Here is a 25,620-nt window from a genome sequence, read left to right as displayed (position 1 = left end):
GAGCTAAGCAGCCTAGAGAAAAATTTTATGAGAGTTTGAATAAAACTACTATAGTTTTCAACTTATTCACTGTGACCTAAGGTTATAAAGAAACCGTTTAATTTTTAATGTGTAAATTTTTTCATTTTTAAAACGTGTGTATTAATTGGGTACCAAAAATAATTTGTGTATTAAATGGGAAACCAAAATAGTTTATGTATTCTTTATAGCAAATCTAATATATTTCAGGTATTTTGGGGAATTTTCCCTTCTACAAATGTATACTTTCCTCCTCAAGAACGTGACCATAGACAAGTCCAGTCCATCTTACAAGGATAAAGATTTTCTACATCAATAAGATTATAATAGCGCTACCTATCTTCTTAAAGACATGCAAGGTGGGTCTCAGTTTCGCGAGGAGCTCCAGCGCCACCATCTTCCATCATATATGTGACTGCGAGTGCGACTGCGAGTGCGATTGTGAGTGCGATTTTCTAGGTTTTCGAGATGGATCCGGCGTATCCGCCGGGGGTTCAAAAATCTCCGGGGGGATCGGAGATCGGAGAGGCAAGTCTGGGTGAGAAGCGAAGTGTAGAGATGGAAGGGAAACACGTTGGTGGGAGTGAGATCGTGAAGGAATCAAAGAGTTGGGTATCGGTGGCAGAGGATAAGAAACGTTTGAAGAAGTATGAAGTGAGGGTTTTAATTAAGGAAGGAAAGCACTCGGTGGCGATTCCGGAGGAGATTCTAACGGATTCAACACCGCTGTGGGATGATTTTGTTGTTGGGAAATTCATGGATCTTGCTCCTCATATGGCGAAGGTTCACATGGTAGTTAACAAGATCTGGAGATATGGAGAGTTAGCTTCATCGGTGGATGTATATGAGGTCAATGCTACGACGATGAGATTTCGGATCTCAAATCCTAAGGCTCGAGAGAAGGTGCTCAAGAGAGGAATGTGGAATATTGTGGGTGTTCCCATGGTGGTAACTAAGTGGACTCCAAAATCAGAAGAGGAGAAACAGGAGGAAAATGAGATTCTGATGTGGGTGCATCTTAGGAAGGTACCTCTGCATATGTATTCATGGCAAGGTATCAGTTTCATGACCAGTAACGTGGGATTTCCTGATAAACTGCACCCGGAGACGCTTGCGTGTACAAACTTGGAGGTGGCAAAAGTGTTCGTCAATGTAGATATCTCAAAGACATTACCTAAAGAGATCGAGTTTTCAAAAGATGGGAAGGAGTTTACAGTAGAGTTTCACTACCCTTGGTTGCCAGCGAAGTGTAAACTGTGTGAGAAATGGGGCCATACAGAAAGAGTCTGTGTGAGGAATGGTAAGGAGAAGAAGAAAAAGGAGGTTGTGGTTGATTTGAAGAGTGATAGTGATGATACTGGTAAACATGTAGAGAAGGAGGTTACTGAGGAGGTTCTGCAAGAGGTAGATTGTAATAAAGAGACAGGAGAGGAGTCGGGGGATCAAGAGAGTAGAGACTCAAATTGGTCCACGGTTCCTTTCGAAAAAGTGGGAAGATTTTCACCGGGGCATGCGTCTGTTGTTCAGATCTCTGCATCAAAATACTCGGTGCTAACAGTAGATGATCAGAAGGAGGGTGAAACAGAAATGGAGGAGGGTGAGATAGCAATAGATGATCAGGAGGATATTGAAGAGGAGACAATGGAGATGTGTGAGCAGACGATAAGATCTGAAGAAGACCAGTTAGAGGACGACATATTAGAGCATCAGAGTAGAGGAAAAGAAAAAGGGGCGATGAAGAAAGGGTTGAAAAGGGGGCCGAAGCTTAAAGCTCAGGATGTAAATCCTGCTAAGAGCACAAGGCCTTCTCGGAAAAAAAACTAATATGTCGTGCTTCTTCTGGAATGTGAGAGGATTTAACAAATCTTTAAAGCATTATGTTGTCAAGGAGTGGATTGGTAATAAAGATATGAAGTTTGGCTGTATTCTGGAAACTAGGGTGAAAGAAGTAAAGGCGGAGAAGATAATAAAGGAGGAGTTTAAGGAGTGGTCTACGATCATGAATTATGAGTGTAGTCAAGGAGGTAGAATTTGGGTACTTTGGAGAGATTCTATTAGAATGACCCCTGTGTTTAAGTCTGATCAATTGATAACTTGTTCTGTGGGATTGGAAGGAGAAGAGGAGTTTCTGTGCACGTTTGTTTATGCAAGGAATTTGAGTGAAGAAAGAAAGGAGTTATGGGATGATTTATGTCATCATCATGACTCGGCTATGTTTAAAAATAAGGAGTGGATGATAATGGGTGATTTTAACGAGATACTAGAAGGAGATGAGAATTCGCGGTTTGCTAGCTTGGGAAGAGTTTCAGGAGGTATGCGTGACTTTCAGAGAGTAATGCTTCATTGTCACTTATCTGATTTGGGTTACCAGGGGCCAGTGTTCACTTGGAGTAATAAACAAGAGGATGGTATTATATGTAAAAAGCTAGATAGAGTTTTGATGAATGATGCTGCTCTCCAACGGTTCACAAATGCTTACTCTATCTTTGCACCAGGAGGGTGCTCTGATCATCTGCGTTGTACGATTCAGCTCAAGCCACCTCAAGGAAAAATTAGGAAGCCTTTCAAGTTTGTTAATGCCATAGGTGCTTTGCCTAGGTTTCTTCTCATGGTTGGAGAGTTCTGGGACTCAACAGAGGTGTTATTCCATTCAACATCAGCGCTATATAGATTTTCGAAGAAGCTGAAAAATTTGAAGCCTTTGATAAGAGAGTTGGGTAGAGAGGGGCTGGGAAATCTTACGAAAAAAACTAAGGAGGCTTATGAGCTGTTATGTGAGAAGCAGAGGTGTACGCTTCAGGATCCAAAGTGGGGCTGCCGCCCAGGAGGATGCAAACGCTTATGCGAAATGGCTGAGAGTAGCAAGTCTGGAGGAGGATTTTCTTAAGCAACGTTCAAAGCTTTACTGGTTGGAGGTGGGTGATCAGAACAATAAAGCTTCTTACAATGCGATACGAACTCGTCAAGCCCAAAATATGATCAGAGAGATAAGGTGTGATGATGGTAACATAGTAACGGATCAGAAGGATATAAAAAAAGGAAGCAGAAAAGTTTTTCTCGAACATGTTGAATATGTGTCCTGAAGATTACAAAGGCACTACTGTGGAGGAGTTGAGAGAGCTTCTCCATTTCAGCTGCAGTATGGAGGATAGTAGAATGTTGGAAGCTGAGGTTACTGCAGAAGAGATTTAGAAAGTTCTGTTTGCAATGCCAGCAAATAAATCTCCTGGGCCAGATGGCTATCCTTGTGAGTTCTTTAAGCTGGCTTGGCCTGTCATTGGGAGTGATTTTGTGGTGGCTATTCAGTCTGTTTTCAAGTTCGGGTTTCTTCCAAAAGGAGTAAACTCAACGATACTGGCTCTTATTCCCAAGAAGACTGATTCGATGGTGATGAGGGATTACAGGCCAATTGCTTGCTGCAATGTCTTATACAAGGTAGTGTCTAAGATTCTTGCAAATAGATTGAAGAAGCTTCTGCCTAGTATTATTAGTGAGAACCAGTCGGCGTTCATTAAGGGGCGGCTACTTATGGAGAATGTGTTGCTAGCGGCAGAGATGGTGAAGGATTATCACAAAGAGTCGATATCCCCAAGGTGCGCTATGAAAATTGATATATCAAAAGTGTTTGATTCGGTTCAGTGGGAGTTTGTTCTGAAGGGATTGGAAGCATTGGGTTTTCCTGTGAAATTTATTCACTGGATCAGATTGTGTATCACAAGTCCATCTTTCTCAGTACAAGTGAATGGGGAGCTCGCTGGTTATTTTCAAAGTAAGAGAGGGCTTAGGCAGGGATGCTCACTTTCTCCATATCTCTTTGTACTGTGTATGAATATATTGTCTCTGCAAATAGATAAGGCTGCTATGCAGAAGAAGTTCAGGCTTCATCCAGGGTGCAGTTGTCTATCTCTCACCCATTTGTGCTTTGCGGATGATCTTATGGTGTTTGTAGAGGGATCAAAAGAGTCTGTTGAAGGCGCTTTGGCAGTGTTCGATGAGTTTGCAGTATGGTCGGGTTTGAAGATAAGTATTGAGAAGTCTACTATATACATGGCTGGTGTGGCTGTAGAGGAAAAGGCTAGAATCAAAAGAAACTTTCCTTTGGCTGAAGGTACACTTCCTGTGAGGTACTTGGGATTACCACTTATGACCCAGGCAATGAGAAGACCGGACTATCAACCGTTGGTGGAGAAAATCAGATGCAAGATGAACACTTGGACGAGTAGGTGTCTGTCTTATGCAGGTAGAATGCAACTGATAAAAGCTGTGATAATGAGTATTGTCAATTTTTGGTCTGCGGCATTCAGACTCCCAAGTCAATGTATGAAAGAAGTAGAGCAGCTTTGTGCAGCGTTTCTTTGGTCGGGTCCTGATCTTATAACCTCGAGAGCAAAGGTTGCTTGGAAAGAAGTATGTAAACAGAAAGATGAAGGTGGATTGGGTATTAGAGATTTGAAAGAAGTTAATCTGGTTTGTGGGCTGAAACTTATTTGGAGGCTTCTGTCGGGTAAGTCTTTATGGAGTAAATGGATCAAGGTTAATCTGATGAAGAAGAAAAGCTTTTGGGAAGTGAATCAGAAAACTCAAAATGGTTCCTGGATGTGGAGGAAACTGCTTAAGATCAGGGAGATAGCAAAAGGTTTTTATAAAAAAGAAGTAGGTAATGGGCGTCATACTGCATTTTGGTTTGATTGCTGGAATGAGAATGGAGTCCTATATGATATTTTGGGTGCTCGAGGCTTTATAGACATTGGTGTTTGTAAAGAAGCTACGGTCGAAGATGCTATCTCTAGGCCCTGTAGACGTCGAAGATATAGAACAAGGATGTTAAATGCCATAGAAGAGAGTCTGAACAGAGTAAGAGACAATATAAGTGGAGATAAGGAGGATGTGAGTCTATGGAGAAGAGGCTCGGGTTTTAAAAGTTCTTTCTCCACTTCTGAGACTTGGAAAATAGTGAGAGGTGATAGAGTGAAGTATGACTGGACCCGAGGAGTTTGGTTTACTCAGGCTACTCCTAAATTTGCATTCATGGTGTGGTTGGCGAATCTTAATAGGTTGTCTACAATGGAGAGAGTAATCCATTGGAATCCAGGAGCTGATGATGAGTGTGTGCTCTGTAAAAATGCGAGGGAAAGTAGAGACCACTTATTTTTTGAGTGCTCTTACTCTATACAACTTTGGGAAAATCTTGTTAAAGGGATTATGGAGAGTTCTTACACAAGTTCCTGGTCAGAGATCATGCGGTTGGCTGCGGAGGGTTGTAACATGGATCGAAAGAGGCTCTTCTGTTTCCGTTATGCGTTTCACATTGCAATATATGGAATATGGAGAGAACGAAACAGAGTTAGGCATGGGGAGAAGTTAATGCCTATAACTGTGTTGAAGAAGGTGACTGATAAGAGGGTGAGAAACAAACTTAGTGTGATGAGAGCTAAAAGAGTAAAGGGTATGGAAGATGCTTTGCAACTCTGGTTTGGCACTAGAGTGTGATTAGCTTTGATTATTTTATAGGGGTTTTGTACAGAGTTTTAACTCTAGATTGATACAAGGATAGCATCTTTTGTAAACAGGTTTGTTTTGAGGAATAAAATTTAATATTTTTTCAAAAAAAAATAAATAATATCTTCTTATAATATAAAGAAGATACTCCCTTCTTCTACATTGATCCACGTCACTAAATGAATTTCTCATGAGTCGACACCTGTCTAAACGCAACTCCATCCGCGTTTCATTTAGAATCTGTTTCATGGGTTTTACTTGCTTTGTTTCGTTGTTGGGCCATTATATCGTGAAGCCCATGTCGTGATCAATAGTTTTGTCATGAAACACGTCGTTTTATATTAGATGTTAGCGTCTGTGTTTCTTCGCGTCTCCAGGGGTGATGGCGATTTAGTCTTTAGCACTGCTTAAGATCGATCAACTCAAATTTATTGCGTCAGGAAGCTCAATCATCATCCTTACATCTACCAACGCAGGTAATAAATAATTTCAATCAAGATCTTTGTTCTCATCTGTTCTCGATCGTTTTCAATTGTTATGGTTGCTCCAACTGATAATCGTATGCCTCTCCGTAATTGCCATCATATCGCTGATAATCTTCTCCGTCAGGTATACTCTGAATTTCTAGATCCGATTTCACATTCATCTTCTTTGAAAGATTGTACAGATAAACGTGACTGATTCTTCTGGCCTTTTCAGAGTTTGAGAAGATTATCTAATAACATAATAAGTTTTTCGTTTTCTTTTTCCCGTTATAACATGTTTGAATACTGCTCAGGCCAGTATCTATAGTGAAGAGAAGAATGTTGTAGACTTAAATCACGCTTCCTAGATACTGCACGTGAGGGAAAAAATATACTATATGTTCTTCTGAAATTTTATATTTGAAACTTCCATGGTTACAAATTTTGTTCCTTTTTTTGCTCTTAATAGATTTTGTAATAAGTAATAACTTTAATAAAGCCGACGATGAATCCTTTATTGTTGGAAGTGGTTTCTGTTGGTATCGTATATAAGATTCTGTTGAATGTCTTTATGTCCACCGTGATTCAACCTCCAGACCTGATATTAACAAGGTTTAAGATTTAGAATTAGCATTTTGTTGACTTTATAATTGCATCTTCAAAATACATTTGCTTTCTTGTATTTGTTTATTTTTTTCTTCCTCTAGATCATGCAACTGGTATGGCCGACAACATCTCAAGACACGTTACTGTTACCAGAAAACATTAAACTAACCGAATGTGTTTATAGACCTGTAAGTCTGTAACAAGAAAACTGTTGGCCCTGGAGCACCTTTTACGAAAGAGTCTCTTGCTGAAGCTAGAAGCCTTGAACAAGAAAGATAGGGAAAGAAGAAGAAAGCCTGAGTTGAAAAACAACCTTGAATCTTATGTTTATGCTACCAAAGAGAAGGTACAGATCACTATCTCGGCTACTTCATTGTTCTTTTATTGCTAAAAATGAAGAGAAGAAAGGGAAAAATGCTGCAACACCAAACAACAATAAACAAAAATCTTTCTTAATGTGTGGATCATCTTTTGTAAAGGTGGTGGGTTTGGCTAATGGTTTAAAATGTTTGTTAGGTTGTTCCAGCTGAGCTTGAAGCATTGTTGCTTGCTCATCCAGAGATTGCTGATGCAGCAGTAATACCGTAAGGACTTTTTCTTTTAACATGATAGAGATTGCTAAATTCTTCTCTTTTTAATGACTTTTTTTTTCTGTAGCTCTCTACTTTTTCTTTCTTATGTTTTTTAAAGCATCCCTGACTTGAAATCTGAGCAATATCCAATGGCATATATATATCAAAAGAACAGCTGGAAGTAACTTATCCGAAAAATCCCTCTGGCAAAATTTTAAGAAGAGAACTTATAAAGCTCACAAACTCGAAGCTCTAGCAAACCACTCTATCTTACACTTCACCGTTAGTTAACTCATTTATTTGGTTAACCGATTATTTATTTCTCTTACAGAAAAATCTCTGTCAAAACTGAATACTGATTTTGCTCAGCCTGTGAGTTCTCTCCTCTCCATGTGTCGATGTGTTCCTCTTCTTGGTGTCTCTGTTTCTCATATCTGCTATTGTTGATTTTGTCTAGGAGCAGCAGATCTATTCTAAGTCGCTGCCTCCGAGTTTCGTTACGGTCCGAGCCATGTCAGAGTCTCAGACAGCTCTAAAGAATCAGCCACTGTCCTCGGCCTCCTCTGGTTTGTTTTTGTGTTAACCTGCAAGTTCATATTTCAATTATATTCTGTTTACAATAAGGTTTTTAATGTAACATGGGCGTGTGTACATCAGGAAAGATAGCAAGCTTTGATATCTTTATCTGACAAGTAGGAATTATCTACTCTTGGCAACGGTCTTCGAGAGCGCGCATGTCTTATTTCATAATTTTTAGTTATGTTTCTGTTCTAATAAGTGTTTATGAATTGAAAAATGATTCTTTTTTTCATTGTTTCTACTGGAGGAACTGCCTCTACCTTAGAGAATGCTGGAGTCTCTGTCATTTCCAAAGTGGAGACGCTTACTCATTTCCCTGAAATGGCAAGTTTCATTCTTTAGCTGGTGGTAATGATTAAGCAGTTGAGTTTGGTATATTAAGCTTACCTCTCATTATGTTTTTTTTTTCTTCTCAGAAAAGCAGTTTGATGGCCGTGTGAAGAGTTTGCACCCAAACATACACGGTGGTATCCTAGCTAGAAGAGATGTGGAGCATCATATGGAAGCTCTTAATGAGCATGGCATTGGTGAGTTTGGACATTTGATTAGCCTTTTATTTTTTAAGGTTGAGAAAAGTTAATCTGTAGTATTCCTTCGTGTTAAATAGCATCATTTTGTTTTGTATTGAATGACAGGTACATTTGATGGAAATTTATTGTGGAACCGAACTCTTCCTCCTCCATCTCCAATAAGACCTGAAAGATTGGATTGGATGTTTCAGATAATCCAACGGCAAAACAAAACCCTGCCTTCTCTGGTGTACACAGAGAAGTGTCCTTTCTTACACTGCCTCCACTTCTCCATCATATTGGTGAGTTTAAGACTCTTGCATGATCCTTTCTTCATATGTTTCGACTCTGATGTCTCTGCTCTTTGATCTGTTACCAACATAATACCATTGTGTATACTATTTGTTAGACTGTTACTGTCTGAAGCTATACCTTCCTCTCTCTCCATGTATATATACTACAAAACGTGATTAGTGTTTGTGAAAATATCTCGAACAAAAAATTTGATTCTTAAATAACTAATAAAAGGAATATGAATTTCTTAAAAAAAAATAATTCAATAACATAAAAATAATTCTGAAAATGAGAATTTATTTTACAATAACAAATATTCCGTGTGAAACACAAGAAATACGAGAATCTAAAAAAAATTATAAAAATGGAATAAGTCACATGATTTTAAAAGATTTTTAACAATTAATTGAGAAAAATATAATAAAATAGAACTAAAAGAATTAATTATAAAAATAAATGAAAATTGTATTTATATAATAACACATTAAAGAAATCATATGCAAATAAATGTAGTAACTTCATGAATTTCAAAGAGAGTTTCAATACAACTAATTTAATAGTGATATGAAAATATTTTTTTTGTAATTATAAATTGTAAATTGAAACGTAATAAAAACGATAAGATATAGAAGTATAAATGAAAGTAGAAAATATAAAATAAACCAATCAAAATATTTATATTACCAAAATAAAAAAAGAACACATTTCTTTTGAAATCATCTCAACCATCAACGTATAAATTTACTTAATTTCAAAAAATAGTGAAAATTCATAATAAACCCTATAAAATAAAGTAACCACAAAAATAATTATTCAACCCACATATATCCAAACTTTCTCAAATAAGAACAACTATTAAACCAATTATATATACGTAACGAATGTGTTTTTCTTTGCTTTTAATTTTAATTGTAATATAAAGAATTTAAAATATCCCAAAACCGTTCAGTTCAGATGAATGACTCTAAAAGTCAGTGTATGAGATTAAGTAAGAAAATATTTACTAAATATATGCAAGAATTATTATTAGAAAAAAAACCAAATAATTTTGATTTTGAAACAAAACTACCACAACTGTGGTGAGATAACTATCTATATGCCATTATTTTGTTATGCACATGAGAACATGAGGAATGCATAAAATTTATGGATCGTCATGAACCAAAAAAACCAACATGTCTCGGGCAGACAAATGCTGAGATAGATCAAACGTTCCTTATGCGGTGTTTCTATATTGAAAAAGAAATGTTATGGGACTAATATGATCTTTACAATGCCAGCCACCACATCTCAATAATCTCGAAAAACGATATATTGATTGTTATTACTATAAACAAATGGAGAAGTTTTTAGTGTTGGTTTTACGGTTATTGACAAGTGCCTACACTCATCGGCCACTATTCAGTTTTTACATTTTCCAGTTTCAATGTGTTCTTATTTTGATTAGCTTTGCACTAATACATTCTTCTCATTTAATTTAACATTTTACTTTTAATAAGAACTGCAACTTCAAATAATCACCACTTTCGTTCCAATAGCATGTCGAAAATCTATGATTTCAACATAAAGGATAATTACTTTTATAACATACATAAAAATTACCCACAACCAAATTCTTCACAGCCTAAATATTACAAATCACAAATAACATACCAAATACAAAATCAATTTTTTTTGTAAAATAGAACAACATGAAGACATTTGAAGCCCCCTCAACATAACAGTGCCACAACTCTTTAATAAAAAAACAACTATTGCAAACAAGCAAAATATATTTTATCACACATAATTCTTCTTTTTTTTTTTTGTCATCGACTTATACAGACTCATACTGACTCTGTAAACCAAACCGGGTGATCTATATCCATGTGAACGACGAAAGACGGCTGCTTCCTAACACTGCGTGCTATTCTATCCGCCTTTGTATTTTGTGTCCGTGGTACATAGATAATCTCTGATCGGGTGAAACTCTCTTTCAGGTTCTTGACATCTTCCAAGTAATTTGCAAAAGCTGGCCATTCTTCTGGTTCAGAAACTATCTTCACCAATTGAGAACAATCCGTTGCAAACGTGACCTGAAATTGACGTAAATTCCTCATACATACTATTGCCCAAAGTAGCGCTTCCATCTCCGCATGAAGGGGAGAGAGACTAGCCCGAACATTCCTTGCCCCCAATAATCCATCGAATCCTTCTAAAGTGATGTACCAACCTTGTCCTGAAAAAGTATCACCCTCTTTCCATGAGCCATCCACAAACACCATCTTCCTGGAATTAACGGCAGGGTCGTATCTGCTATTTGTGGTACTGTCCTCTGCTCATTCAAAATCTGTGTCTCAGCCCATAGTGTTGATTCTGTTTCTGCCAATTTAATCGTATCCAAAGGATCAATGTCCAGATTACTGAAAACTTTATTATTCCTAACTTTCCAGATATACCATAGTATCCATGCAAACTGATGATCTTCCATACACATAATTCTTCTTCACTTGAAACTTTATAAAAGACAAAAATTATTATCATATACATTTATTGCAAATGTAAACCAAAAACACAACTCACAAAATCATACAAAAAATAATAACCTAAATCACAAGTAAAATATATCCCGCCCGTAGGGCGGACCGACCCTAGTCATTCTATCAAGTAAATTGCAAAAGCTTATTTAATGTAAGTGCGCTGGAAGTTCATTTAAGTTTGGACGTGTTTACCTAAAGTCTATTGATTTCAATGTTAGTTAGCAAGTTGAACCTCGACATTATGGAAATAAATATTACTAGTATTCTATATTCTAGTATTCAATCCAATACAGCTTGCTTCTCCTAAATTATTAGAGAAATCTCAAAAATTTCTAAAATATATATTCCCTCTGATTCCTAGTATTTTCTTTTAGTCTCAAGTTTTCATTTTCACCAGGTGTCGAAGAGGGAGACCGATTTAGAAAACCCTAGATTATCATGTTTGTTTGTCTCTTCAAGATACCTTACTATTACCATTGCAAAAAATTTCCTTATTTTTGTAACTAAATAGAAATCGCCAAAAAATTATGTTGCCCTCTAATATATAATGTTATCAAAATCAATTTTAGATGTAGAAAAATAGATTGATTTAATGTGCCTACACTTGTCAGAGATGATCATTGATCAATATACAATAGGAATTAGTTCAGATATGATTTCACACAAACAAGAAACATGAGCAAGCAAAAGCATCTAAACGAAAGAAGAAGGAAAAAAATCGCAATTTCTTTTACTCATATTGATCTTTCTTCATCGGTTTTCTTTGTCTTCTCGAGTTCGAGCAAATAAATCCTCTCAGCTTCCGGTACAGCCATGGTTAAAGCTCGTAACCTATGGTTCAAGTCATCAAGCTTGTCCATTAACCTATCGTTAGTGAACAGTCCCATACAAACGCTCTTGATCGTTCCCCAGCTTTCGATCAAAGGCAAACCAACTATCACAATTGATCCTATTGTTCCCCAAGCTATAGCCACAATTGCCCAGAACCAGAAATATCCTCTGCTAAATACACCTGCAATATTTCGAGTATTTGATTAATCTTCATGATTTTGGTTTATAATTAAGGGGTTTTTGCCAAAACTAACCCACAACTTGATTTTAATCCCAAACCTATACCCAAACTTGAATCAAATGCAAAACTAACCTAAAAGCCTAGTAAAATTACAGCTCAGTCCCTTGTGACCAAACAAAAAAACAGAAGCCATTTTTACGAATATAGCCCCAGTAAATCGTCTGAGTCGTCTGATATGTTGGAAGTCGTCTGGACGACTGAAGTGTAAGTCGTCTGGTACCAGTTTATTTTAAAAATAATTTATAAATCTTGTAAAAAAATATTTTGATGCGTAAAAAATAAAAATCAAGTAATTATAAACAGTTTTAACTAATATAAATTAAGATATGATAAAATTGATTTGTTTTGAAGATAGATGAGTGGAAGTAGTGAATCATGAAATACTTTGGTTTAGGAGTTTGGCAAACATATGTTGTAGTATTGTATGTATTGTTAGGGTTAGATTTTCGAAAACTAAAATGTTTTTTTCAAAAATTAGTTTTCACCTATATGTGTTTTTTTCTGTGTATAGTAAACACTTTTCAAGTTTGATTTGGTTTTATGAAGTGTTTAATTAGATAATTAAGTTTAGGGGTTATGTTTAGGGTGTGGACGACTTATATTTCAGTCGTCTGTTGAATAATTTACCCGGACGACGTATATTTCAGTCGTCCACATCGTACCGAACCTTATATTTTACCAATGTACGTTTTAACCTAACCGGATCATTTTACTCGGACGACTTACATTTCAGTCGTCTGGTGAAGAAATTAAAACAGACGACTTACATGTAAGTCGTCCAAATATTCCCGCCTAAAATTTTTTAAAAAAATTATTTTCCTTAAATAATTTAAACCAGACGACTTACTTGTAAGTCGTCTGGAAAGTCTTCTATTTTAGTTTCCCACTAAAAATATTTAATTTCCCGCTAAAAATATTAAACTCTTCTGGACGACTTACATGTAAGTCGTCTGTTTTAATTTCTTCACCAGACGACTGAAATGTAAGTCGTCCAGGAAGTCGTCTGAGTCAAAAATATTTAACCTAATTGGATTTTTTGTCTCCCTATATAAAGAAAAATTTACACATTCTCTCTCCTCCTCTCAAATGGCTGCAACAAAAATGTAATGTTCATCATTCTAAAACTCTCCAACCTCTCTCTAATCTCTTAGGCTTGAAAACACCAAACTTTATATGAATTTTTCAGTTTTGTCTCATGTATTTCTTACTAATCTATCTCTTTTGCAGGTTTTTAATCAAATGGTACTCATCTTCCACTAATTTAGAGGTAGATCTATTAATTTTAGATATGTATTTTTGTGTGTTCTATAAATGTAGATTTATCTAATCTTCCACTCATTTTCTCTATTTTTAAGTCATTTGAACGTTTTTGGATATGCAGGTTTTTCAGATCTGGATTTGATGTGCAGGTTTTTCAGATCTAGAAGACTTCTGGGACGACTTACCTGTTAGTCGTCTGGAAGTCGTCTGGACTTCTTGGAAGTCTTCTGACAAAGTCGTCTGGACTTCCAGGAAGTCGTCTGGACTTCCAGGAAGTCGTCTGGACTTCTATGAAGTCGTCTGGATTTTTCTGAGCGTTTTGGTAAGTTCTTATGTCTGATTTTTCTTCATTTGGTAACTTCTTGTTGTATAAAGTTCTTACTTTTTTCCCAAACTAAAACTCTCCAAACCCACTCTAATCTCTTTGACTTGAAAACACCAAACTTTATATGAATTTTTCAATTTTGTCTCATATCTTTCTTACTAATCTATTTTTTTTTGCAGGTTTTTAATTAGATGGTACTCATCTTCCACTAATTTAAAGGTAGATCTATTATTTTTAGATATGTATTTTTGTGTGTTCTGTAAAGGTAGATTTATCTAATCTTCCATTCATTTTTCTGTTTTTAAGCCATTTGAACGTTTTTGAATATGCAGGTTTTTCAGATCTGGATTTAATATGCAGGTTTTTCAGATCTGGAAGACTTCTGGGACGACTTACTTGTTAGTCGTCTGGAAGTCGTCTGGAAGTCATCTGGAAGTCGTCTGGAAGTCGTCTGGACTTCCTAAAAGTCGTCTGGACTTCCTGTAAAATCGTCTGGAAGTCGTCTGAACTTCCTAAAAGTCTTCTGGCAAAGTCGTCTGAACTTCCTGGAAGTCGTCTGGACTTCTTAGAAGTCGTCTGGACTTCTTAAAAGTTGTATGGTCTTGTCTACTCAAGTGGAATCCAAGCTTGTCTTTGTAGATGAATGATCTATAATAGTTTTGTTTGTGGTCTGTTTTGTGAATTGCATGTATACTCTTTTAGTTGTGAATTTTTTGTAAAATCAGTAATAATGTTTTTCAAGATGTATTAAATGTGCTAACAATGTGTTTACACATTTACAAATCAATGAAATAATAGACTTCAGTAGCCTTTTTCTTATCTTTGGATCTCTCATATGCAATAATAAACTCCAATGGCCTTTTTCTCATCTTAATAAACAAGAATGTTGGTAAGAGATGGAAACAAACAATAGTAACTAGTCAAAGCATATCATATTTTTTATATGTTTGCATTGAAAAACTTAGTCAAATTTAGTAAAACTAAGGGAGAGAACATATTTTGTAAATATGAGTTTTACATATCTTGAAGTTACTTATCACTTCTAAAAAAATACAAGTTATTCAAAAACTAACGTAGAAGACTTAAAAACTAGTGGAGAAGACGCGGACGACTTCAATCTAAGTTGTCTAGACTACTAAACTATACGTCGTCTGGTCAACGCAGAGGTTATTTTTGCAATTGACTTTGAAATCTGTTATTTTGGACGACTGAAAGTTAAGTCGTCTACTATTGTTTGATTAAAAAAAAACTCAAAAAAAGCTAGACGACTTACATTTCAGTCGTCAGAGGTTAGTTTTGCATTTGACTGGATTATTTCAGAAGTTTGACTTTTTGGATGACTTACATTTCAGTCGTCTAGTGAAAATTAAAATAATAATATTTTTTTTAAAGTAGACGACTTACAGTTAAGTCGTCATAGGTTAGTTTTGCAATTGAAAAAAAAAAACTTCAAGATTTAATTATATACAGACGACTTATAATTATAGACGACTTAACTTTCAGTCGTTTCAGGTTACAGATTTCAAAGTCAATTGCAAAAATAACCTCTGCGTTGACCAGACGACTTCCAGGTAAGTCGTCTACAGCCAGACGACTTCCAGGTAAGTCGTCTACAGCCAGACGACTTCCCAAGTAAGTCGTCTGACGAACAAATCTAGAAAAAAACTCGATTTCATACCTTAAATTGGTGAGATAAGTTCCTTAGCATACATAAGGCTTCTCCAAGCACATAGAATCACAAACGAAAGTGACCCACCCAGAATCGTTAGCTTCTATGACTCTATGAACCATAAAAATTTTAGAATCAAAATCTTGGGTTTTTTTAGCTCATTGTGGAGAGAAAGTGAGAGATATGTTGTGTTTAGTTCACAAGAATGAAAAAAGAAGAAGGGTAAATCGATTTTGGGAGCATTAAGAGCTTCAAATTGGTTGTTCATGGTGGTTGTGGTATTGATGACAATGGCAATCTTGTAATTACTTGAAGATGATGAGGGTGAGAGAGTAAAAATGTCATTTTCGAAAAAAAAAAAAATTGATGGCATTTTCGTAAATTATATGAACTTGTGGGTTGAATAGGGCAAAACCAATTTTCAAAAAAAAGGAAGGTTAGTTTTGTGTTTGACTTTAAGTTGTAGGTCAATTTTGCAAAAACCCCTATAATTAATACTGTATAGTTTTGAACAAAATGTTTTCAGGGATAAAACTTAGATAATTTGTTCTAAAGAAAGTTAAGGAGTTAGTACTTTTGATTAGTATTAACATCACTCATATTATAAAAAAAATGTCTTTCAAAGGTTTGAAATTTATCGATATTTTAAAATTTATTTATTTTATGCTAGTGTCAAACTTTTTAATCAAAGCTTAAGTTTAAATAAGTTAACAATATGAATGTTGATTTATATGGCGAAGACTTACGGGCTGGGAGGGAGAGAACTGGCCAGATGACAACAATGACGAGAGTGAAGACAAGACCCCATCTAACAATCCAAGCTTTGGCTCTTTTCAGCTTCTCTTCTCTTAGCTCCTCCAAAGGAACATCATTTACGTCCCCTGAAGCCCCATCTTCCACCAATTTGATCTCTCTTGTCGTCGACCAATCATAATTCTGTGGCTGGACTAGACTGCACACCGCATGGATCAATCCTCCTACATATTTACACATACGGACCAAACCAAACCAAAAAAATGCTATAAAAAATCCTTAAATGACTATTAAAGAAACTAATAGAAAAAAATAGGAGTCCTGACCTGTTAGAATCGCAACGAGGTTGCCAGCTAACATCGGAGCATTTCTCCCTGTGGTATCAAGATCAACGCGTCCGTATTGTATCTTTGCGGTTGATAACCAAGTAACGATCCCAAGAACACAGCCAGAGATCGACCCAAGAATCGCACCAATTGCATTAGCTTTTCTCCACAAAAGCATGAACGCGATGGGAATAACGGCAGAGCCGATGAGAACTCCCATTGCGAGATACATCCATGCGAGTGAAACCCCAACTTTGTTCAAGATCACTGCAAGGATCCCCATAAGACACCCGAATCCGAGAACCCCGGATCTTGAGACTCTCAATATCTGTTTACCGGTTGCTTTAGGGTTTATGTATGTTCGGTAGATGTCGTAAGTGAAAAGGGATGAGACCGCGATTAGCTCAGAAGAACCAGCAGATGTTACGGCCCTGTATATAAACAAAGAGCGTAACGATCATGATTCTGATGAGCAACTTTTTTTGTATGTGAGGTTGGTTTCTTGCCTAAGAAGAAACCGAGATCGGAACTCATCGTAAACAATATAGTGGTGCTTATTGGAACAGGGTGAATCAATACTATTATTGTATTAATTGAACAAAAGCGGTTCAAATTGATCGGTTATGTGGACAATAAAGTAAACAAACCTAAACGGAATCAGACTGAGTTAATCCGAAAAATATACTTTATTTTTACTAAGTATTAGGTTTAATTGATGAGCCAAAAAGGAGAAATTGTTAGGTTTGATTTAACCAAAATAAGAGAACAATAAACAGATTGAAGTAAATCATGCAGAAGATTCATTAAAGTGAACCAAATAGTTTTTGCTCTAATATCAATTTATATAATATGGAAAGACTATTGTACTTACATGAAAAGCATAGTGAGAAGAAGCATGGATCCTGTTTTACCCATGAGAGCAATGGCAGTAGCAGGCGGTACTAGACCTCGATCAGCCTCATCTTTGGTTATAGGCAAGTCGAGGGCAAGTGCGCCGAGGCCTAACGAGGTTGCTAAAGAGAATGGCACAGCGAACCACACGAGTCCACCAAGCAAATACCCCTTGTGAGTTGCTGAAGGTCTAGCAGCTATTGCACTCACCCAATAACCCTACAAAAACAAAAAACATAATGATGATATGATAATGCGATTCCGCATGTGTTTACCAATTTATATTTATTCAAAGTTACATCTTATATATTAAAACAGAAGTCACAACCTTGATTCATGTGTGATTTTTTTAAAAATGGACCTAATGGACCTATTCATAGAAATTCATACTATATTTTAACTCAGGCTAATAAACAAATCTGTTTAAAAAGATTTTTACAAGATCTTCATTTTCAAAATTATATTTAAATATTTTCACTAATTTCGAAATTAGTTTAAAATATTATTATACATTAATATATTCAGTTATATAAAATGAAAAAAAAATCTATAATATTTTAGTTATTATATAATCATAATCAATCATATTAAATTAAAATTATTATATTGAGCTAAATATAATAAAATTGTATTGAATTTATATATTATATTTTTGTAATTATAAAATATTTATGTTCAAAAATAAAATCTAATATGTTGGTAAGATGAGTTAACATTATCAAACTATATAATACATGTATAAAAATTAACATGTATTTCTTTAAAGTTAATAATATAAAATCTTTGTAACTACTTTAATCATAATATATTTTCATTTTAAATATAATATATATTCATATATTATATTTTAAAAATTCTAATAAATCTGTGTAATATTTAAACAATAACTTAATGTATTTTAAGTTATCGTTTAGAAATGAAAATAAATAAATTATATCCTATTTTGTCTACTTTTATAGTCATGATCATGTTAAAATATAATTATTATACTAAAATAAATATGATAAAATTATATTCAATTGATAAATTTATAAATTTTATTTTCATAAATATAAACTATTTATTTAAAATATAATATGATGATAGAACGGCTTAAAATTAACAAACTATATAATACTTGTCTAAAAATTAACATATCTTACACTTTTATATATACAATAATAAATTATCTAAAATGAATAACCATAAAAATATTGGTAAAAAGAAATCCAGTTTTGAAATACGGGTCAGAATTTAGCATAAATTAAATACAAAATATCTTTTAAATATATTTTCTCATGAATATATTAATTTGCTTAATAACTAAATGAAAATACAATAAGATAAATATATAATAAGAAGTGGCAAATACATAAGGTTTAAACAACTAATTAATTATAACATGTAAATTATAAAATTATTGTATTTGAAATAGTTATATAAATATTTAAGTATATGATTAACATTAAAAATATATACCACTTATGTTCTAAAACAATAATTTATGTATAGAAAAGTGAAAACAAACACCCGTGCGATTGCACGGGTCAAAATCTAGTTTTCCAGTTAAAAGAAAAACATATTAGCTACCCATATAATTAGTGTTTCTAGTTTTAGAAATTTATTATCTATCAAATGTATTTTTATTGTTTTTATCATTTAGTAGATAGATGATTAAATCTCGATTTTTTTAATTTTTAAGAATTCGTCATTTGACAGATATATTCATAATTTGTTCAAATGTTTTAGTAAAATAAACTAGTTCTTGTAAGTTGTAACCTACTGGTTTGTAATAGTGCTGATATGATCTCATAACTCATATTCAAACTCGGAAATATAGTTCGAATTAAAAACAAGGAAAAACTTCATTGAAAATAATCTCACATTGTCTACGAAGACAGTGCCGAAGTTTCCGACAATGTTGATCAGACCGAAGACAGCACCACCAGAGCTCAACATGGTGACATAAGAGCCTCTGTAGTTTCCGTCGACAGGACCGCAAGATTGGCCGATGTGTGAGTGTGGCTCCGCGCATGTCCTTGACTTAGCGGCCATATCTATTAACCGGTCATAGACCACAGATGGACTCCCAAGCTCACTACTCAAAGTGTAGACCAGATATACAAAGATGACTAAAACCACGTGAACTGAAATCAAACGAACCAAGCAAAGATGGTAATGTAAGGGTCTCTCTGATTTTGCGTTAGGAACTTAGGATAGAACACCATTAGCGTACTAGTCTTGCAAATATATGAACAAACGAAACCATTAGTAAACTTTAGAAACAAAAAAAAAGACAAATCTTATAATATATTTACGTACTGGTATATGACCAGATACTCTTATATATTTATAATTCTATAATTAACAAAACTAAACTCCAAAAACATACGGATACGGTGCACTATAAAATAATGAGTTCAAATCATAGGTTGCTACAATCTGTCAAACAAATATAATTTAATTAGTTACAATATATATTTTTAGTTTCACTTAATTGGAATCTTTTCAATTTATTTTGATTTTTTATAAGAAATAGATTAGTCGGATTAAACCTCATTTTTTTAATTTATTAGTTTCCAAAAAAATTGGCTCAATATATTGAAACACTTCAAATAAATATTTTCATATGTTAACCGGTTGGTAGTTTTGCGTAATTTTATTTCGAGCTTTGAAGATACATATATCAATATATATATATTAGAAAAAAATTAGATACCTATGACAGAATGAACATAGCTTGCGAGGAAAGTAGCTTTAAGTCCTCCTGCCAAAGTATAGACAACGACGCCTACAGGAATGAGGAAGCTTGCGGCGTATATATTTACTCCAGTGAGGGCATTGACCACGGCCGACCCACCGAGCAAAAGCATTGCCGTCACTACCACGTTTGTCGTCAGACAAAATACCAAGAACACTATATGTGTTGCGGTTCCCCAACTAATCTTATCAAAAACATATAAAAAAGAACTATAAACTATAAACATCCCTCAAAAGTATATTTCTAAATCATAAATAAACCGTGACTAGGCTTTTGTCCGGCTATTAACAAGCTATAAAATAAAACCAGATTTAGTTTTAGTTATGTACCGAGCCTTCACGATTTCGCAGACCGTGTGAGCATTAGGAGCTTTTCTTTTTATCTCAATCGCCATCACACCGAACAAGAGTACCTGTTTTGCTCATAATCGATCATTCACAAGAGTCAAAATGCATATAGAAACTAAACCATATTGTTAAAATTGTATAAATGTATTATATAGTTTTGTTTTTTGTATTAACCTGTATGGAGGCTCCACTAGCGTACCAGAACGGTCCACTAACACCATACTTCCATGCTACGTTTGAACTTTGCAGTATCGTCGCAGCCCATGTCCACTTTTCAGTTTTCACCCGTCGACCAGCACAAATAAATCAATAATTTGTAACCCAATTTAAAGTGAAAAATATATATTCTGTTATATTTAATATCTTATATAACCTGTGATACGATAACGCTTGCAATAAGTCCTGTCTTGACGTTTCTTCCGGCTGTATTGAACCATTCAGAGGTGTGTCGAGCGCCAACATATCGTTTTTCTAACCAAACCTTCATTCATTGTTTCAAAAATTATCATAGTGGACCCAGACAAAAATATCCAAACTTTATTAGTATCAGTGAACTGTCGCACTCAGCCGGGTCGGCAAACCTTGTTCAATTTCCTTATTACTAGACTCTTGTTTTTGGTTCCGGATAAGTATCAAATGAATAATTTGTTCTGTCCATACATTTTCGTAATCCAGATTTTTTTTCGAATATGGCAACGAATCAACCCATTTCTCAACATTTGAAAATAATATATTCAAATTTGGAAAGTTGATTCGGTTGACAAACTAGTTTTATTAATAAAAGTGAACTAGATTTTGAAGGGATACTTTTTTGTTGATTGTTTGATAAAATTTGAATGAATCTATACTATTATTTGAGAAGTGAATTTGCTTACTTGTCATCTTCTCCATGATTTTAGTTAATATATTTACTTGTCATCTTTTCCATAATTTTAGAATAAGTCATTAGTTTAATTAATATTATTATTTCAAAATTTTGTTGATATATATCTATATATTTATCATGATATTTAAGATAATTAATAAACATTAACATATTCTACTGATATATATACTACTATTTTTAAAAAATATATTTAAATTATATTTAATTAATAAATAAATATTAACAATTGAACTTTAAATATTATCAAGAATTTTCTGATTTATCATATTCTCCATAATTTTAGGTAATTTTGCTTATTTATCATGTTTTATTATGTTTAAGCTAAATTATTGATTTATTATTAACTTTTAGTTGAGTCACTAATTTATTAATTTAAAAAATACTCTTATTGAATCTTATATATAATTAAAAACGAATTTTATTTTAATAATATTAAATTTATATGTTATATTAAATATTAGTTAATTTTTTTATTTGTCACATTTTTATAGGTTTTAGACTTTTAGCTAGGTTATTGATTTCTTATTAGTTCTAACTTATTCACTAATTTATTAATTTAAATAATACCCTTAATGAGTTTTATATATAATTCAAAACAAAATTTATTTTAATAATATTAAATTTATATGTTATATTAAACAATTGATTATTAAAAAATAAGATAATTTTTATAAACATTGTGTTGTTATCTGGAAACAATATTTTTGATTATGAAAGTTAAAAAATTAAGATATCAAACAATTTATAATTAAATATTAGTCAAACAAAAAAATTTATATAAGATATTTTCTAAACTATTTCTACGATATAAGTGTTTTAAAAAATTTATATAAGATGTTATAAACACAATAATAAGTATATATTTTGATGAAAAATATTCGACATATATAAATACTTTGATGTTTAATTTAAATATTTGAAAACATAGATAATAATTTATTATGTTAGTTTTAAATTAGTAAGACATAAATTAATGAGAAGCTTATGCCCGCATGTGCGGGCTAAACACCTAGTTTATAATTATTATTAGATATCTATACTATTAAAAAGTGTTCCAATGAATCACCAGTAATTTTGGTCCATTGTCTCCATGAGTGGAGGACTTTGACTTGTACCAAGCAGTTTTGTGTGGTTTAAAGTCTTTCAATAAGGTCATATGCATATTATTAACCATGTTTTTGGAATCGTTTCTTTGCTAGCTTTTCTTCTGGCGTTTTGGTTTCTATATAGTTGATGGTAAAAAGATATCGAATTAGTCAGTATTTATAATAGGAGAGATTTGTAGTCGACGTAGGTTAAGAGAAGTTATGATAGAATATTTTGTAATGAGTGCATGTTACTGAAAATCTTGGTAGAAAATATAAGTAGAATCAATTAGATATTTTGGTTGATAGAAATAATGGAAATAAGGTAGTTGGCCGTAATAAATAAATTTGTAGACTAAATAATTTAAATTTTAAGTTTTTTTGGTTAGATAATAGTAAAATTAATTAACAAAAGAAATCTAAGAATATATCCAGTTAGCATATTCACAGTTTTTATTGTTTCCATAGTTTGTTATGTATAGATATTTAACTTTTTAGAATGTAAATAATAAAAAATAGTATAGTATTTTCATAAACTCTATTTTTATTTGGGTGATATATTAATTAGTATACAATTTGGTGATATATATATATATATATTCGAATTTTCTTGTCAGAAATTAATATATTTATATCATAAATATATAACAGAAATACATGTATTAATAGTATTGATCATATACTATTCATCAATGTTTATACTACATAACCATAGTGGCCTACTCGGGTTCGGTTCGGATCTAATCGGGTTTTGGGTTTTCGGGTTTAAAGATTTCAGCCCCATTCGGGTATTTTTAAATTTCAGTTCGGGTTCGGTTCGGATCTTTGCGGGTTCGGTTCGGGTTTGGATAACCCATTTAAATAATTTTAAAATTCTAACATTCATTATATGCTTAAAATTTCTCAAAATCTATAATACAAAATAACATATTACATATAAATTTGTATAATATATGTCAAAATACCTAAAATTAACATATAAATTGGTTTGATTTGAATATTTGGATAGAAAATCAATAGATATTTCAAGCATTTGGTGTTTTGAATATATTTTAGCTATTTCAGATATTTATTTTAGACTATTTATGCATATTTTCAAGTATTTTAGACAACTTAAAAGTATCTTATATATTTTGGATATTTTTAATATATATTAAATCTAAAATAAGTAATATATTTAGGTATATAAATCTATTTTGGGTACATTCGAGTACCCGAGATACTTCGGTTCCAGTCGGGTTCGGTTTCGGTTCTTTAGATACTTTTTAATCCGTTCGGATATTTAATCAATTTCGGTTCGGATTTGGTACTATTTTTTGGATCGGATTCGGTTCGGTTCTTCGGATCCGGGTTTTTTGCCCACCCCTAGTGGCCAGATATATTTATAAGTTAACAAAATTGTATTTTAAACATATAACACAAAATCAATTAGTAGTATATAGTCCTTTCCTTGAGTTTTTGTAAAACGTGAAAATTATAGTGATCATGAAAGTTCCATATTTATAAATATAGTTTTTTATTCAGTTTATTATAGTTTATTCACTTAAATATGGTATGTTAACCAAGAGGATTATTAATTTCATTATATGTTATAGTAAAATAAATAATTAAGTTGCATCAATTTAGGAAAAACCAAAATAACTAACCATATAATGTATAAAAATATAACTTTACATAAATAAGATTTATTAGGTTTCTAATGAATAGGTCCAACAACAATGTTTCATAAGATATATATAACACTGGTCATTTTTTGGCAACATAGCACACCTTTAGCAAGCCTATTATTTGAGGCAATTCTGCATAAATGTCATTCTAAAATTATGCACGGCCGCCGCATATATTTTCGGCAGACAGAAAAATTGCTATACCAAAATTTTGTATATACAAAATATTATTAATAGTTCAATAAGACAATATTTATTTTTAATAAAATATTTATTTTTCCTTCATTGATAAAATATCCACATAAACTTCTTATAAACGTATATATTAATATTAACTTATAGTAATTATAAAATAATATGAATATCATATACAATTATACCTAATGAACTTAATAGAGATAAAAAATTTATGATTTATAAGAAATAAAAAATATCAACATGGAAATTATTTAATTGATATTTAAACTATGATGTACTTGATTTACTAAACCCTAGATATAAAAATACATGTGGTCCACATAAGAGTTTCTTAAATCTCAGTCTCTCATATTAAAATTAATTCTCAACAATTTCGGAAAAAATATTTTAAATCACTTTCATTATTTTTTTTTTGACATCAAACGGTTGATCAATTACTAAGTTCAGCTTGTACGAGAAACCAAACCGGAATAGATTAGTCAATGTAATAAAGGTCTATTTTGTAAGTTTTTATGAAAGATCTATTGAGAGACTTCGAATGATGGTTTTCTAAATGATCCGTTAATATAAAAGTTAATTTTGTAATTTAAATTATCATTACTAACGTCCGTACGTGAGCTTAATTTGAAAAGTACTACCGTTTGTTTTCGATTCTGAAGAAGAGAGATATGTTTTTTCTTTTGACAAAAGAGAGATCTGTTTTTTTTTTCATTATAATTTTAAGTTATGCTAAACGAAAACTAACCAGAAAAGATGTGAAGACGGCAAAGAAAGCACCAAAACCGAGAATAACGGCGTAGCCAACACTTTGATCAAGCCTCGTCGAATCGTCGAAGAAGTTTTTCTGCCTCTCGCATTCGCTTCCGCCACCATGGTAATATTTTGCCGAGAAGTCGAAAGGAGGACACCGGGCGAGCCTGGCCATTTCTTCAACAGTTCTTTTTTTTTTCTTTTTCAGGAAGGGTTCTTCCTCTTCTTCTTCTTAATGGAAAAGTAAATATGTTTCTCCTAACATTTGTAAGGAGGGAATGAGTTCGTTGAAAGGATAGAACGTATGTTTTGGAAACTTTAACTAAAACATTGTATTGTAACTTTAAATTTTAAATTTTAAAGATAAATATAAATTCTCATTTAAAAAAAATGAAGAATATAAATTCTCACTTTTGAAAGAAAAACATTCCTAAAAGATGGAAGCTGCTAGTTATGCTATCCACATAAATTTCCTGAAACTAAAATATTTTATTTTAAATCAGTTACATTATTTAGTGATATAGGAGTAAGTCAATACTCCAATGAGTCAATGATTTTGTTTGTTTGCTATTTAATGGTTTCAACTAGATC

The 25,620-nt window shown here is 33.1% G+C and overlaps 2 protein-coding genes and 1 long non-coding RNA gene across 6 annotated transcripts; 2 read left to right on the top strand and 1 right to left on the bottom strand.

Moving 5' to 3' along the window:
- The first annotated feature begins 4,937 nt into the window (after positions 1–4,937).
- Positions 4,938–8,143, top strand: LOC117131728. 4 transcript variants are annotated; one of them, XM_033284081.1, is made up of 6 exons: positions 4,940–6,126; positions 6,689–6,700; positions 6,772–6,933; positions 7,104–7,171; positions 7,491–7,531; positions 7,617–8,143. In XM_033284081.1, exons 1-5 carry the CDS (start codon positions 6,055–6,057, stop codon positions 7,516–7,518), a joined length of 342 nt encoding a protein of 113 aa, XP_033139972.1. In that variant the 5' UTR covers positions 4,940–6,054; the 3' UTR covers positions 7,519–7,531; positions 7,617–8,143. The 4 variants fall into 4 exon arrangements, 2 of the variants coding, with proteins under 2 accessions (XP_033139971.1, XP_033139972.1); XR_004454926.1 differs by having other exon boundaries at positions 4,938–6,126; positions 6,296–6,933; XM_033284080.1 differs by having other exon boundaries at positions 4,938–6,126; positions 7,278–8,143.
- A 10-nt stretch (positions 8,144–8,153) lies between these two features.
- Positions 8,154–10,234, top strand: LOC103853631. The gene is made up of 2 exons (XR_630294.3): positions 8,154–8,265; positions 8,374–10,234. It is a non-coding gene; the product is annotated as an uncharacterized LOC103853631 (long non-coding RNA).
- Positions 10,235–11,608: 1,374 nt separating this feature from the next.
- Positions 11,609–25,416, bottom strand: LOC103853630 (urea-proton symporter DUR3). The gene is made up of 10 exons (XM_009130537.3): positions 25,025–25,416; positions 20,817–20,924; positions 20,618–20,713; positions 20,426–20,508; positions 20,055–20,275; positions 19,220–19,482; positions 17,337–17,575; positions 16,466–16,896; positions 16,133–16,363; positions 11,609–12,072 (listed from the first exon to the last, which is right to left on the bottom strand). The coding sequence occupies exons 1-10, from the start codon at positions 25,202–25,204 to the stop codon at positions 11,795–11,797; spliced, it is 2,130 nt and encodes a 709-aa protein (XP_009128785.1). The 5' UTR covers positions 25,205–25,416; the 3' UTR covers positions 11,609–11,794.
- Positions 25,417–25,620: the final 204 nt, after the last annotated feature.

The sequence above is a fragment of the Brassica rapa genome, chromosome A02 (assembly GCF_000309985.2).
Source record: "Brassica rapa cultivar Chiifu-401-42 chromosome A02, CAAS_Brap_v3.01, whole genome shotgun sequence".
Lineage (NCBI taxonomy): Eukaryota > Viridiplantae > Streptophyta > Magnoliopsida > Brassicales > Brassicaceae > Brassica > Brassica rapa.
Note: the sequence above shows the minus strand (reverse complement) of the source record. Positions and strands in the feature narration are given on the sequence as shown.

Excerpts from the sequence above, each read along its gene's own strand:
- LOC117131728 (XM_033284080.1), top strand. The coding sequence starts at position 6,055 with ATGGTTGCTCCAACTGATAATCGTATGCCTCTCCGTAATTGCCATCAT. Across the intron at positions 6,934-7,103 it reads TTTATGCTACCAAAGAGAAG|GTTGTTCCAGCTGAGCTTGA; the intron begins GTACAGATCACT and ends AATGTTTGTTAG. Across the intron at positions 7,172-7,277 it reads GCTGATGCAGCAGTAATACC|CATCCCTGACTTGAAATCTG; the intron begins GTAAGGACTTTT and ends TGTTTTTTAAAG.
- LOC103853630 (XM_009130537.3), bottom strand. The coding sequence starts at position 25,204 with ATGGCCAGGCTCGCCCGGTGTCCTCCTTTCGACTTCTCGGCAAAATAT. Across the intron at positions 20,714-20,816 it reads CAAGCGTTATCGTATCACAG|TGGACATGGGCTGCGACGAT; the intron begins GTTATATAAGAT and ends AAAACTGAAAAG. Across the intron at positions 19,483-20,054 it reads CTATGTTCATTCTGTCATAG|TTCACGTGGTTTTAGTCATC; the intron begins GTATCTAATTTT and ends GTTTGATTTCAG.